Source organism: Coregonus clupeaformis, chromosome 30 (genome assembly GCF_020615455.1).
Source record: "Coregonus clupeaformis isolate EN_2021a chromosome 30, ASM2061545v1, whole genome shotgun sequence".
NCBI lineage: Eukaryota > Metazoa > Chordata > Actinopteri > Salmoniformes > Salmonidae > Coregonus > Coregonus clupeaformis.
In genome coordinates, this window is record NC_059221.1 from 33,702,146 (window position 1) to 33,717,930 (window position 15,785).

The 15,785-nt window shown below is 45.7% G+C and overlaps 1 protein-coding gene across 5 annotated transcripts in view; it reads right to left on the minus strand.

Moving 5' to 3' along the window:
• Positions 1-15,785, minus strand: part of LOC121545385 (transmembrane and coiled-coil domains protein 1) — a 105,431-nt gene that overhangs the window by 19,572 nt on the left and 70,074 nt on the right. The window contains exon 1 of one of the 5 annotated variants that reach the window (XM_041855859.2): positions 7,164-8,219. The exons of the other annotated variants lie outside the window; for them this stretch is intronic. Within the exon in view, the coding sequence (XP_041711793.2) occupies positions 7,164-7,259 (96 nt within the window). The 5' untranslated portion in view covers positions 7,260-8,219. Of the gene's footprint in view, positions 1-7,163; positions 8,220-15,785 lie in introns of those variants that run through there. 5 annotated transcript variants of the gene reach the window in all.

Sequence of the window (15,785 nt, forward strand, 5' to 3'; positions counted from 1 at the left end):
ACAAGCTTCCCTATGATAAGGAAGAGCTCAGAGACACTCACAGACTGGCACAGGAGTAATCATCCACTCCCATAAACCTGGCCTAAAATGCACACTAAGCAAGACTATATAGACGCACGCAGCTCTCTCACTCTCTCTCTCACACACACACACACACACACACACACACACACACACACACACACACACACACACACACACACACACACACACACACACACACACACACACACACACACACACACACACACACACACACACACACACACACACACACACACACACACACACACACACACACACACCAGAAAGAGGAGCATGATAATCTGTCATTGTTCCATAATGCCCCTCTCATCTATCTGAGAGTATTACCTACCTTTCATCTTGATAAACAATGTATGAGCTAGAAGGGAGGACAGACACTAATAAGGGCTTTATAAAAGCAGATTCCTCCAATGCCCTAGAGATCCACACCAACTCTGAACACGTTACCATGGTGACAGTGTTCCGTCTGATCCACAGAAGCAAGGGGGTCAAAGGTTATGAAGCTAATCTGGCGTGTGAAGTTCAGTCATTTAGACATGATCCGAGTCTGAGCCAACATCTCCTCAGAGAGCGGAAGGAAGGGAGAGAGAGAAAGAGAAAGAGAGAGAGCTAGAGAGATGTTCTTGGCCACGGAGAAAATATACTCACTCTAAACTCAATACAACTGTGACGAGCACACCTTACTGTTTACACCTAGACGGAGCATATCTCTGTCTGTATACAGTACACATGCACAGAGCAAAGTTTATCCCTGACTGCCTCATAGGTTCCAATATGATATACTGTACATGATATGGTGTGATATACATTGGACCTATTTATTCCCTGTACCCCTGGCTCTAACTCGTCAGCCATAAGTCGATTCCTTATCAGTGCACATACCAGTAAGTGGGTAAGTGCAAAAATGTAAGTGAATTGCAGTTCACCATTTCACATGCATTATCTGCACTCTTAGAAAAAAAGGTTCCAAAAGGGTTCTTCGGCTGTCCCCATAGGAGAACCCTTTTGGGTTCCATGTAGAACCCTCTGTAGAAGGGGTTCTACATGGAACCCAAAAGGGTTCTACCTGCAAACAAAAATGGTTCTTCAAAGGGTTCTCTTATGGGGACAGCCGAAGAACCCTTTAAAGTTCTTGATAGCACCTTTTTTCTAAGAGTGTCTAATGGCTCTGGCTATCTGCAGGCTCAAGTTTAGTGCATTATATCAAGAGTTGACTGAGGTATCACCTCATCAGGTGGATGACAGTTCTCTGAAAGGTGGAATAGGATATGTTCTAATGACAAGAGGAGAGGTGAAGAGTGGAACAGAACAGAAGAGTTTCTCCAGAGCATACAGTAACGTGACGCCAGAAGATCATTGTACGTTCGCTGCATGTGAGATTGTGAGGGAAACCCAAGGAGAGAACACAGGATACCCCCAGGCTCTCAGTGGAAATTAGAAACATGGTACAGTAACTAACAAGGTAAAACTCTGTTAATTACCCTGACGCTCAAACCCACACGCACACTCAATAGCCTGACTGCTAAATAGAGTGAAAGAGAGAGAGCAAGAGTGAGAGAGAGAGAGAGAGAGACTAGTCTTGTGGCTTCATTTTAGGTCAACAATGTTGACATTTCAAACAGTTTAAGCCCACGTGTAAAGTTGGCCAAAGTCATGCTGTAATACTGTTTATTCTAAATATATACAGTGAGGGAAGAAAGTATTTGATCCCCTGCTGATTTTGTACGTTTGCCCACTGACAAAGACATGATCAGTCTATAATTTTAATGGTAGGTTTATTTGAACAGTGAGAGACAGAATAACAACAACAAAAATCCAGGAAGTATTTGACCCCTCTGCAAAACATGACTTAGTACTTGTTGGCAAAACCCTTGTTGGCAATCACAGAGGTCAGACGTTTCTTGTAGTTGGCCACCAGGTTTGCACACATCTCAGGAGGGATTTTGTCCCACTCCTCTTTGTAGATCTTCTCCAAGTCATTAAGGTTTCGAGGTTGACGTTTGGCAACTCGAACCTTCAGCTCCCTCCACAGATTTCCTATGGGATTAAGGTCTGGAGACTGGCTAGGCCACTCCAGGACCTTAATGTGCTTCTTCTTGAGCCACTCCTTTGTTGCCTTGGCCATGTGTTTTGGGTCATTGTCATGCTGAAATACCCATCCACGACCCATTTTCAATGCTGAGGGAAGGAGGTTCTCACCCAAGATTTGATCGTCCCTTTGATGCAGTGAAGTTGTCCTGTCCCCTTAGCAGAAAAACACCCCCAAAGCATAATGTTTCCACCTCCATGTTTGACGGTGGGGATGGTGTTCTTGGGGTCATAGGCAGCATTCCTCCTCCTCCAAACATGGCGAGTTGAGTTGATGCCAAAGAGCTCCATTTTGGTCTCATCTGACCACAACACTTTCACCCAGTTCTCCTCTGAATCATTCAGATGTTCATTGGCAAACTTCAGACAGGCCTGTATATGTGCTTTCTTGAGCAGGGGGACCTTGCGGGCGCTGCAGGATTTCAGTCCTTCATGGCGTAGTGTGTTACCAATTGTTTTCTTGGTGACTATGGTCCCAGCTTCCTTGAGATCATTGACAAGATCCTCCCGTGTAGTTCTGGGCTGATTCCTCACCGTTCTCATGATCATTGCAACTCCACAAGGTGAAATCTTGCATGGAGCCCCAGGCCGAGGGAGATTGACAGTTCTTTTGTGTTTCTTCCATTTGCGAATAATCGCACCAACTGTTGTCACCTTCTCACCAAGCTGCTTGGCGATGGTCTTGTAGCCCATTCCAGCCTTGTGTAGGTCTACAATCTTGTCCCTGACATCTTTGGAGAGCTCTTTGGTCTTGGCCATGGTGGAGAGTTTGGAATCTGATTGATTGATTGCTTCTGTGGACAGGTGTCTTTTACACAGGTAACAAACTGAGATTAGGAGCACTCCCTTTAAGAGTGTGCTCCTAATCTCAGCTCGTTACCTGTATAAAAGACACCTGGGAGCCAGAAATCTTTCTGATTGAGAGGGGGTCAAATACTTATTTCCCTCATTAAAATGCAAATCAATTTATAACATTTTTGACATGCGTTTTTCTGGATTTTTTTGTTGTTATTCTGTCTCTCACTGTTCAAATAAACCTACCATTAAAATTATAGACTGAACATTTCTTTGTCAGTGGGCAAACGTACAAAATCAGCAGGGGATCAAATACATTTTTCCCTCACTGTATATGCAGTAGAATTACATAAGTGATCTTTATTCAAGCCTCATGACCCAGTGCTAAACATAACAGAAGAAAACCCAACTTCATATCCATACCTTAACAAGGATTTCACATTCACATGATTATGCAAGATCTACACTTGATTCACATTCTTTCTCTACACATCTAGACTTCAACCAAACTTCAACTAAATTAAATCTCCAGAACCCACCACGTCACAGATCGGAATCAGAAATGTATTGACATTTTCCACAGTGTTGATAGGAATGTGTCTTGGTGTACATAACCCGGGTCATGTGACAGGGGAGGTTTGAGGAGGGGGAAGAGAGAGAGGAGAATAGTAAGAGAAGAGGAGAGGTGAGAGAGGGCAGAGGGCAGAGGAAAGAGGAAAGATGAGAGTATTACTTCTATAACAGGATGATGAGCCCACCAGTGAACCACTTACTGTAAGAGACGGTCCTGACCTGCGGGGTCGGTATGTGGTCTTACCACGTGTGGTGTGTGTTTTATAAACATTAGTGTTGTAAGTGTGTGGCTGTGTATGTGCGTGTGAGTGTCGGATTAGGGCCTTTCCCAGGCCTGTGGTGGATCTTGGTAAGCCAGTCCTGGTTTCTAAGGGTGCTAACCGGCTTTGCCTGGATCAGTAGCTGTTACACAACCAACCAGTCCCTGGACAAACAGGCACACCCTGTTAGGGAGGCTGGGGGGACCCCCGCCCCACAGATTAACATTAATCTCACTAGTATCTGGTTGACCTGCCTGACGAACACCAGGGAAGACCCCTAATGGCTTCTGGGTCATTTACATCTTAGTCATTTAGCAGACGCTCTTATCCAGAGTGACTTGCAATTAGTGCATTCCATCTTAAGATAGCTAGGTGGGACAACCACATATCACACCTTGGGACCTCCCAAAAGGGTGGGACGGCCAAGAGACCAGAGGTGGCAGAACAGAGTACTCGGGTTGGGATGTAGTGTTTGAGCATAGCCTGAAGGCAGTTCCCCTTGCTGCTCTGTAGGCAAGCACCAGGGTCTTGAAGAAGGTTGAACATCAGGTGGCCTGCGGCGTTCTGGATAAGTTGCAGGGGTTTGATGGTACAAGCGGGGAGCCCAGCCAACAAAGAGTTGCAGTAGTCTAGACGGGAGTGTTCATCTCCAGATCCACCCCATGTCAGATATTTACTCATCTGGGGCCTCATTTATCCATATTGCCTAGAAACTATTCTAAAATACTACTTACAAATGGAATTTAGAATGTTCGCACACATAGAAAAAGTGTGATTTATCAAACAATCCTACAACCGTCATACACACCGGTAGGAGATAACCATTGATAAATATCAGTTGTTCTCAGCCTCAGTGCTCGTGCACGACCTTGGCTATTTGAATTCCAAAACACCCCTAATTAACCATATATGGTCAAAATCATCCCTTTAAAGCCTGTGGGAATATACAACTTCGTACCATGAAATACAATGCTGCAACCAAAAAAAGCAAAGATTTTTTTTTAAACGAGATTTATATAGAGGTGCTAGTGTCAGAGATTGAGTACAACCAAAATGTTTTATTTGGCTCGCTCAGTTGTGACTTGACTAGTAAAAATAAAAACATAGCTACCTAGAGAGGACCATTAGGAGAATTCAAGTTGCTTTAGGAATGGCAAATATACTTCAATTGAGTAGGCAACGCTCACCAATAAGCCATCCATCCTCAACAGCTCCCTCTTGTACACTCTTAGAAAGAAAGGGTTCCAAAAGGTTTCTTCGGCTGTCCCCATAGAATAACTATTTTTGGCTCCAGGTAGAACACTTTTTGGTTCCAGGTAGAACCCTTTTGGGTTCCATGTAGAACCCTCTGTGGAAAGGGTTCTACATGGAACCAAAAAGGGTTTTTACCTGGAACCAAAAGTGTTCTACCTGGAACCAAATAGAGTTATTCAAAGGGCCCCGTGTAGCTCAGTTGGTAGAGCATGGCGTTTGCAACGCCAGGGTTGTGGGTTCGATTCCCACGGGGGGCCAGTATGAAAAATGTATGCACTCACTAACTGTAAGTCGCTCTGGATAAGAGCGTCTGCTAAATGACGAAAATGTAAATGTAGTCCTGAGGGTGGTCTTTACCTCACATTACATTTCCATGTTCTTTAGTCCTGCTTCCCATATTTGTTAGTTTTTATGTCCATATGTTTGTGTGTGCTAATGAGACATTCAACACATACTGGTGTATCTGATAACCCTGTATTTTTAAACAATATTTAGGGGGTAGATCAGCTTTAATATTGCAGATAGATTGTAGCTTCCATCAATGTAATTGTCTGCATCTGATAATCCTGTTAAATGAACATAATCCTCTGGGTTGCCATAGAAACCCATCTTTAATTACAGTATGATTTATCCAGCTGAAACTTGATCACTCAGTGATGACACCAAACACTACACAACAAATAAACTCTGTCCTCCTAACTGTTCTTGTAAATAGTTCTGTGAATGTGGGTCTACTCAGAGAGATCACAGATCTGATAGAACTGATTAGAGTGACAAGACTGATGACCCTGGAACAGAGACATATATGGTAGTGAGTTACATCCTGGAGTACCATCCACTCTACAGTCACACCCCGTGTATGTGTGTATGTGTGTGTGTGTGTGTGTGTGTGTGTGTGTGTGTGTGTGTGTGTGTGTGTGTGTGTGTGTGTGTGTGTGTGTGTGTGTGTGTGTGTGTGTGAGAGTGAGTGTGTGTGTGTCCAGACCTCTGGACACCTGAATTAAGCCTAGATAGAAAATCAGAGCATGTGAGTGTTCCATGTCAAAATGATCTTAATAAATAATTTAGCAGTATAATGTACACAGCAGACCTTACAGTGCAGGGCTATTCTAGGACTAGGGAGATTTTACTGCATAGCTCACCATGAGTTGGCAGACTGGGAGACACTGTATTGGGCTAAGGATCTGGAATTCCCCTCTCTAGGGCAGTGCAAGCCAAACCTATCACCACAAGTTCCCAATGCTTCTCCTCTCCTGTTCGCCACTCCCTCAGTCTTCATGACTCTCCTCCTCTCTTCCCCTCCTCTCCTCCTCTCTTCTCCTCTCTTCTTCTCTTCTCTCCTCCTCTCTTCATCCTCTCTTTCCTCTCCTCTCCTCTCCTCTCCTCTCCTCTCCTCTCCTCTCCTCTCCTCTCCTCTCCTCTCCTCTCCTCTCCTCTCCTCTCCTCTCCTCTCCTGATGTTCTTAGTTCCCACCCAGCCCTGCCAAATTAAGCAGCTCTGATATTGAGGAAAGCCAGTTTTTAATGGAAATCCGTTTTTTTGTGCCTTTAAGGGGTTCCAATCGGACAACAATGAGGTCCATTCAATAGCTAGAGACAATTACATAACTCTAAGTGACGCTGGGCAAGCAGCGATTTACACACACACACACACACACACACACATCAAGCTTGCCAGCAGCTAACTTTTGTTGTGTGGAGGAATTCAGAGGGTCTGGGAGAAAAGCCTGTTGTGTCCGCTTCCAACAGGAAAAAAACACACAAGACTAATCTAAACTAAACTGGGAGCCTGTTGAAATGCTATGGCTTTCCCCAGCCCAGCCATCACAACATGACGTCAAAACAAAGTCCTCTCAAAGCCTCTCAGTACAGGCCCCTGGTCTCTTACTGCAACTCACATCTTTTAAATCAAATGCCCTGTTATGGTTTCAACATGGGTGTGTACTGGTTCATGTAATGCAAGGACATTTTGACAAATTGTAGATAGATTAACACTCATAGATGCTGTATATGGAGGGATACACACATGGATGTGAACACATGTATATATAATGAAAGACACCATTTAGAGATGTACGTGCACATGCTGTGAGGTCCAACATAGATTAATACACACACAGGCACACGCTGTATACAGGTAGAGACTCACGGTTGTGGGGGAGGGAGGTGGATAGGGGTCAGCAGTTACCAGGTTGAGGATGACGTCCATGATGGGGGGGGTGCATGGAGCCTCACACAGCCTCATCGACACCTCAGAGGGATGGGAGGCATCTGTCTGTCAGTCTGTCCCATAGGAAATGGCCACAGCAGGGAGGAGTAGTAGTGAGCAAAGGTTCCACTCATCACATTAGACACACTCACTGACTGGTCCTCTTGGAACAAAGTCCACTTCACACAGGGAATAAAAAAAGAGGGTCTAAGGTCCACTAGACAAAGTCTGTGAATAACCACTGTAGAAGCCAATGGAATGTATCAAGGCTGAGTATCTGCCACAGTATAAGATCCACTGAGGCAGAGTCCACTGTCCAGCACAGGGCCTTCTTCAGAAGCAGGGTCCACTGTTCAACCAGTCCATCCAACATCAGACCCCACTTTCAGACAGAGACCGAAATCCAGAGACCACAGTCAACACTGAGTCCACAGCCCTAGGAGACCCTGCTATCAGCCTGTCCAGCTAGCAGCCTGAGAGACTGATAGAGCAGCAGCTCTGCTGAGTCCATGCTTCACTGATCACACACTCTACGGAGCAGAGAGAGTCCAGCTAACGCTAAGCCTATGGAGCACACACACGCACACACACGCTTCAGCGAGCACAACACCATAGGGCACAGCACTCCTGGAAGAACAAGGACTCCTCGCAGTGTCGGGTGGTCCTGATGCCGGCTCGGAATGACAAGAAGTGACAGTTGAACTGAATAAAGTTGACTGCAGTTTGAATGCAGGGTTAACTGAAGGAAGGACTGACAGAAGATGGAACGTAGGGTTAACCGAAGGAAGAGTTGACTGCAGTTTGAACGCAGGGTTACGTTTTCTCAGAGTCCACAGGGTGTAAAATCTACTGAGTGAGAAAGAGAGAGAAAGACAGACCCTGAGGACGGATGTGAGGGGATCGAGGGAGCAGGGAGAAGAAAAGAGCCCTCCAGGAGCTGTCAGTGTGTGTGAGCGAAAGAACAAGAGGGAGGGAGAGAGGGAAGTGAGAGGGGGAGCGAGCGAACAGGGAAGGGGGGAAGAGGGAAAGTATTTTCTTCCGTCACAGTTTTTGGGCCAGTGAAATTCCACAGTTGGCTATCTGATGGAGAAAACATCTCATAAGGGTAGAAACAAACTGTCAAGCCCGAGCCAATTATCTTCCACAGCTTGAATCACAGCCAATGAGCACTGACGGCAAGCACACTGAAACCAACCACCTCACATAGCCTGCATACCCCAACCAATGAGCTTTGATTAAACTCAACTCTCAGCCAATCAACTCTCACAGCCAGAACGCCCTGCTTTCATTTGAACACATCTCTTAGCCAATCACCTGCCTGAAATCCCAATTAGCATTGCATCAGAAGCCTATGATCTCATCTCTGTTCCTACTGGCTACTGCCACTGGGCCTGATGTCACTCACCACACATCCACATTCCACATACTGTAGAAAACATGATGTCACAGTCCTAAACAAAACCAGTGTTGTTCATTTGGTTTAAGATGACTAGGTTTTCCATCTGAGGAAACAGAATCAGTTTTAGCTGAAAAACAGCTACACCATAAACCCCTTTTCAGATTATACGGTCATATGACCAACGAGACTGTAATGCAGAAGTGTGTGTGTGTTTGTATACCAACTGCTCACAACCAATTAGGGGGAGAAGCGAAGCGGGCACGTAGGGGGGTAAAGCAGGAGGAGGGCTGCCAAAGAGCCTCTGTACAGACATGAATTGAGGGAGGGAGAGGAGGATGGAGAGAGAAGGAGAAGGGAGGGTAGAGGGGATTAATAAAGGCTTTAATGAGGGACTGTGGGGAGGGAGGAAGGGAGGGATAGAGGGACCCACACCCAGAGAGAGAGAGGGGGGCTAGAGTTTAGGGGAAAGGCGGCTTACATAAGAGTAGGCCTCAGTCATTCTGAGGGTTCTGGGAGAGAGAGTGTGTGTGTGTGTGTGTGTGTGTGTGTCCAACCGACTCAACTCAAATTCCTCTAATGAATGAAAGTGGGCACATGGCTGCTTGCAGGTTTTATAAATCAACCCCCTGCACTGTTACCAAAGACACAGACAGGCCTATTGTCAAACTGCCATCACTAAAGCAATATTCTCTTTATCTGCTATCCACTGTCAAAGACGGCCATTCATTCAAGCCTCTGAAGTGGGCATTTCCATTTAAAAGGACCCATGAGCACCAAAATATTAAGTTCATAAGAGCATGTCAAATTGGGCGTCAAATGAAAGCTAAGAGTTCATTTTTTTATTTATTTTTATTAAGGCATATATATATTTTCAACCATTTTGCATTCTAAAAATGTGCAATAAGCAAATGCTTTGATTGGAAAAGGGGTCTTAGACAACATCTACCAGAAAAAGTCTTAAAAGTTATTAGATACAGTGGGGAAAAAAAGTATTTAGTCAGCCACCAACTGTGCAAGTTCTCCCACTTAAAAAGATGAGAGAGGCCTGTCATTTTCATCATAGGTACACGTCAACTATGACAGACAAAATGAGGGAAAAAAATCCAGAAAATCACATTGTAGGATTTTTAATGAATTTATTTGCAAATTATGGTGGAAAATAAGTATTTGGTCAATAACAAAAGTTTCTCAATACTTTGTTATATACCCTTTGTTGGCAATGACACAGGTCAAACGTTTTCACACACTTTTGCTGGTATTTTGGCCCATTCCTCCATGCAGATCTCCTCTAGAGCAGTGATGTTTTGGGGCTGTCGCTGGGCAACACGGACTTTCAACTCCCTCCAAAGATTTTCTATGGGGTTGAGATCTGGAGACTGGCTAGGCCACTCCAGGACCTTGAAATGCTTCTTACGAAGCCACTCCTTCGTTGCCCGGGCGGTGTGTTTGGGATCATTGTCATGCTGAAAGACCCAGCCATGTTTCATCTTCAATGCCCTTGCTGATGGAAGGAGGTTTTCACTCAAAATCTCACGATACAAGGCCCCATTCATTCTTTCCATACATCAAAACACAATAATGTTGAAGAGCCCAGCCAACTAATATCAACACTTATATTTCGTTTTGGAGAAACTATTTGCCTTCTGTAAATTTAAGAAACATTGCCTTGTGCCTTGTAATTCCATTACCAAAAACCCACATATATTTAATATATTTTCTAATTTCTCTCCCTCATGTGGAGGGAGGATAAGGAAGGTTCACAGAACTAAAAAAGTAAAGATGGACCTATCAAATAGCTGTAGTGTTTTTACTGATATCAATTTTTTTATGAATTATTAAGGGATTAAAACTAACGAAATCGGTAACGGAATTACAGAAAATTACTGCAGTTGAATTGGCTACAATGGGAAATCATAGTAGTCACAAACCACAGTTGGGTAACTTGCTACTGTCCTCCCTTCCACTGGCATACTGCTATGTTCAGCTCATAACTGTTTTCTTTCTCTTTCTGTCGTCTGGTGGTCAAAGCAAGACTGTGACAACAGTCTGGAAAACCTCTCCATCTCACTCTCCATCTCTCTCTCTCTCCCGCTCTCTCTCTCTCTCCAATTAATGTCACCTCTCCCGGCACGTCCATGGACGTTGAAAAGTAGTTGAAATTTGGTCAGTCCGCCCTGGCCGGGCCAAATCTTAACCAATCACAGATGACTATGTTTAACAAGTTTGGACAGCACCGTACAGTACAGTCGAGAACAGTACAGTACAGAACAGAACTGTACAGTAAAGAAAAAGTAGAGTATTGTACACTACAGTAGGGCACATTAGAGTAGAGTACAGTATAATGTACTGTGTTGTACTCTACTGTACTGAACATATCTACTTTACTGTACCTTACTCTACTGTACTGTACTGTACTCTACTGTGCTTTACTTTGATGTTCAAACTTGTGAAACATAGATGTCTATGATTGTTTCAGATTTGGTCTGGACCAGACCAACCAAATGTGATCTTGTTTGGGGCAGAGCTCATTACAATTATAGCCAGTGTGTAGAATAATACCCAAATATGCAAAATAAGTATATTGCATATTTCTACCTTTGTGTACCTATTTAGGATACATCACCATGAACAGAATGATTTTCATATCCAAAATTACAGATCAGGGATCCATGATGTAATTCCGTTACCGTAATTCCATTACCGAATGTAAATCCACTTCACATACTGTTGTTCAATAACCAAAATATATTTTTCCACACTCAAGGTGTCAAGTCACACCCCATTCTTTCTGCAGACATCTTTTAATCTTAATTTGGAGCAGATATTTAGAGTTAGAGTTTTTGGAAAACATGGTTGCATAAAAAACTGAGGGATACTTGACCATCATTCTGTTACCAAACTTTGCATCTGCACAGATCTTCCCATAAATGTGTATTTGTGAAATGTTCTGTGTAAATTGTTCAAGGTAGTCCATGTGCAAAGAGTTGTATGGTTTTTAAATATTTGAAATCAATGGTTTTTGGTTGGAATACATTTGAAAGTGAAAAATCTGAGTGAAATCGTAATTCCGTTACAGTGGAATTTCCCAAGTGCTGTTCAACATCATTACAGAACAAGTGTTATCTCCTCAGTCAAACAAGGTGAGCTGGCCTGGTACAAAGGGCCTACTTAAACTTACTTACACACATACTTACGCCCGCGAACACACACATGCACACACACACACAATATGAAAAGATAATGAGGAACGTGATTACATACACGTGATACAGAACAATCAAACAAACATCCTCATAGAAATGCTTTCTAGTCTTTTCTCATTAATATGTGTCAATCCATCGCTCAGTGAAAGGCCAGTTCCGGAGTCTGACTGACCTAACTGGTTTCCAGGTGCTTTCAGAGCTGACATCACATACATTCTCCACCGCTGAACTGAGTGCCATTGCAGTCCCAGGTCTGTCTCTTAGCAGACCAAGCTACTTGAGCAGCTATCAATGTAACCCAGTGAATATCCAAGTATTTTGAGTGACTCAGGAATTCTTTAGTTATTCTGTAAAACAAGCCAAAGCCATTCAAAAGATAATCCACAAGACAGGACATTCTTTAGTGACATTCCTTGGTGGCACTACCATAAATGTCACCTTGGTGAAGCGTATAGCGTCAGTGCTCCTGATGCAGTGCACTATGGGACACCTCCCTCAGGCGCTGCATGAATGGGAGTGGGTGAAGTTTCCCCTAACCACTGACACAGGATCAGATATCATTACCCCTGAACAGATAAGGTTGAGATTGGGGGAGGGAAATCTGATCCTAGATCTGTGTCTTTGGTTAACGTCAACCCGGAGCCGGACTGGGGCACTGAGATACAGATACTGCTGAGAAAGAGAGAGTTTACCGCCACAAACCAACAGGGCCTTATAGTGGGACGGTATGTAACACATAAAGAACAGTGCAGATGCAAAGTTTGGTAACAGAATTATGTTGTGTTTGTGCTGTTTGTGCCGTCATTCTGTTACCAAACTTTGCATCTGCACCGTTCTTCAAGTAAACGTGTCTTTGTAAAACTTTCAGCGGAAATTGTTAAAAGTCGTCCTTGTGCATAGTGTTGTTGTCACGCCCTGGCTCTGGGGACTCTTAAATGTTGAGCCAGGGTGTGTAGTTTCTATGTTTAGTTTTCTATGTTGAGTTCTAGATCGTGTAGATCTATGTTGGCCAGGGTGGTTCCCAATCAGAGGCAGCTGTAGCTCGTTGTCTCTGATTGGGGACCATACTTAGGCAGCCTTTGGCACCAGTCTGTGTGGGATCTTCTGTCACGATCGTTAACGGAAGATACGGACCAAGGCGCAGCGTGATAAGCGTACATTTTATTAAGTACTTAACACGACAAAACAACAAACAAACGATACGTGAAGTCCTAGGTTACACAAAACAAACCTTTACGACAGAAGATCCCACCAAATTAGGACCAAGCAGTGTGCCCAGGAAGAGAGAATAGCGATGTCTCAGGTGGGCAAATGGTGGTCATGGGAGGAGATATTCGCGGGGAAAGGGCCATGGGCGAAGGTAAATGCCCAGGCAGGAGAGGAGAAACGGCGCCAACCGTGCCGACGACGGACACCCGAGAGGCAACCCCAAGAACATATTTGGGGGGGGCACACGGCGTGGACGACGAGGCAGCAGGAGGCAGCGACAGGGCGAATCTGCAGACTAGGAGAGGAGGCCACCAGGTTACGGGGGCTATTGATCCAGAGGGAGCAGGAGTTAATTGGTCAGAGGGAGGAGCTACAGGAGGCGATAAGGGAGAAGGAGAGTGTAGAGGCACGGCGAGAGGAGCTGGTTAGGCAGCAGAAGGAGCGGAGGTTTATAAGGGAACCCAGTTCCGCTCCTCGCACCAAGCAAGTGGTGTGTGTCGCCAGTCCGGTCCGGCCCGTTCCTGATCCCCGCACTAAGCCAGTGGTGTGTGTTCCCAGTACGGCCCGACCCATTCCTGCTTCCTGCACAAGGCCAGTGGTGTGTGTTCCCAGTACGGTCCGGCCCGTTCCTGCTCCCCGCACTAAGCTAGTGGTGCGTGTTCCCAGTACGGCCCGACCCGTTCCTGCTCCTCGCACTAAGCCAGTGGTGTGTGTCCATAGTCCGGTACGGCCTGTTCCTGCTCCCCGTACCAAGCCAGTGGTGCGTGTTCCCAGTCCGGCCCGGCCCGTTCCTGCTCCCCGCACCAAGCCAGTGGTGCGTATTCCCAGTCCAGCCCGGCCTGTTCCTGTCCCTCGCACCAAGCCTGTGGTGCGCGTCGCCAGTCCGGTCCGGCCCGTACCTGCTCCCCGCACCAAGCCAGTGGTGCGCGTCGTCAGCCCGGTCCGGCCCGTTCCTGCTCCCCGCACCAAGCCAGTGGTGCATGTGTCCAGTCCGGCACGGCCCGTGCCTGTTCCACCGGTGCCTGGTCGGCACCCGGTCAGCTGCTCCACTCCGGGCCAGAGCAATCCGCTCCACCGGGGTCCGGTCCAACTCCAGTCAGCGGATCCACTCCGGAGCCAGAGCAATCCGCTCCACCGGTGCCCAGTCCAGCTCCGGCCAGCAGCTCCAGTCCGGAGCCTGTACAGTTCGATCCACCGTCGTCGGGTCCAGCTCCAGTCAGCGGTGCCAGACCAGACCAGGGGCGCAACAGGGAGGTGGAGAGAGAGTGGTGGTCAAGCCCGGAGCCGGAATGCCCACCCGGCCCCTACCCTGTTATGTTTATGTGGCGTGGTCGGAGTCCGCACCTTTGGGGGGGTACTGTCATGCCCTGGCTCTGGGGACTCTTAAATGTTGAGCCAGGGTGTGTAGTTTCTATGTTTAGTTTTCTATGTTGAGTTCTAGATCGTGTAGATCTATGTTGGCCAGGGTGGTTCCCAATCAGAGGCAGCTGTAGCTCGTTGTCTCTGATTGGGGACCATACTTAGGCAGCCGTTTGGCACCAGTCTGTGTGGGATCTTGTTCCGTATAGGTATGTTATTAGTCTACCTTGGACTTCACGTATCGTTTGTTTGTTGTTTTTGTTCGTGTGTTCAGTACTAAATAAATATGTACGCTTATCACGCTGCACCTTGGTCCGTCTCATCCGTAAACGATCGTGACAGTTGTATGGTTTGTTTAACTTAGCAATCATTGGTTTTTGTTTGGCATACATTTCAAAGTGTTCAATCTGAGTCTCAGCATCATTCTGCTACAGTAGAATTACCCCCTAAACACAGCGCTGTATTTAATGTACTGTTTTGTCGACAGGTTGTAGGTGTGTGTGTTTATCAGGCCAGGGAGAAACAAAATCTAATTATATAGCTAGCCATTGTTCCCATAAGCCCTGTCTCATTGAACTGGCTTGTGGGAGATTTATCCAGCAGCCACAACATTGACCCATTTGGACACACACACGTAGTGAATGAGAATGTATGGGTTAAGACAAGCTGAGCTAGAATAAAATTGGAAAAGACCAAAAAGCTAAACATTAAATAATCTGACTGATTTAGGTTGGATACTCATTTGGATTTCATTCATTTGGAATAGGAAGCCAAATGTATTTGTCACAGGCTATAATATCACCACAGTGTCATGACAGAGGATGCTTCCAGCATTTAGCAGAGGCTCTCTAAATAGATGGCTCTGGATTCCAGAGTACAAGGTTTCGTTTTCCAGAATAGAAGGCTCTGGGGCACGTGAAATCCAAAGGATTGCCCTCAGCCAGGAAACACAACCACAACCTTAGAACTAGAATGATAATCTTCCTCATTCTGATTCCAAAGAGAGAAGCAGGTCCTGAACAGCTGCCAGGGTGGAACATGCAAGAAAGAGAAACCCAGGGACAACACAGACAGAACAGTTGCAGGCCCTGGACTGACTGGTGCGGGAACAAGAGAGAAGAGGGGAAAAGAAGGAAGAGGGAAAGAAAGAAGGGCAGAAAGAACATTAAAAATAAATAGAGATAGGGAGGGAGGGAGGGAGGGAGGGGGGGGGGATAGAGGACAACTAGGAAAGAGAAGGATAGGGAGAGTGAGGGAAAGGGAGAACAATCAGAAAAAAAGAGTGAGAGGTAGACTGAGATCCATACACTCCCCACCATGTGGATGGGTTATGAGTTGTCGGGATGGGTGTGTGTGTGTGTGTGTGTTGGAGGTTACGTAAAGGGAGAAGAG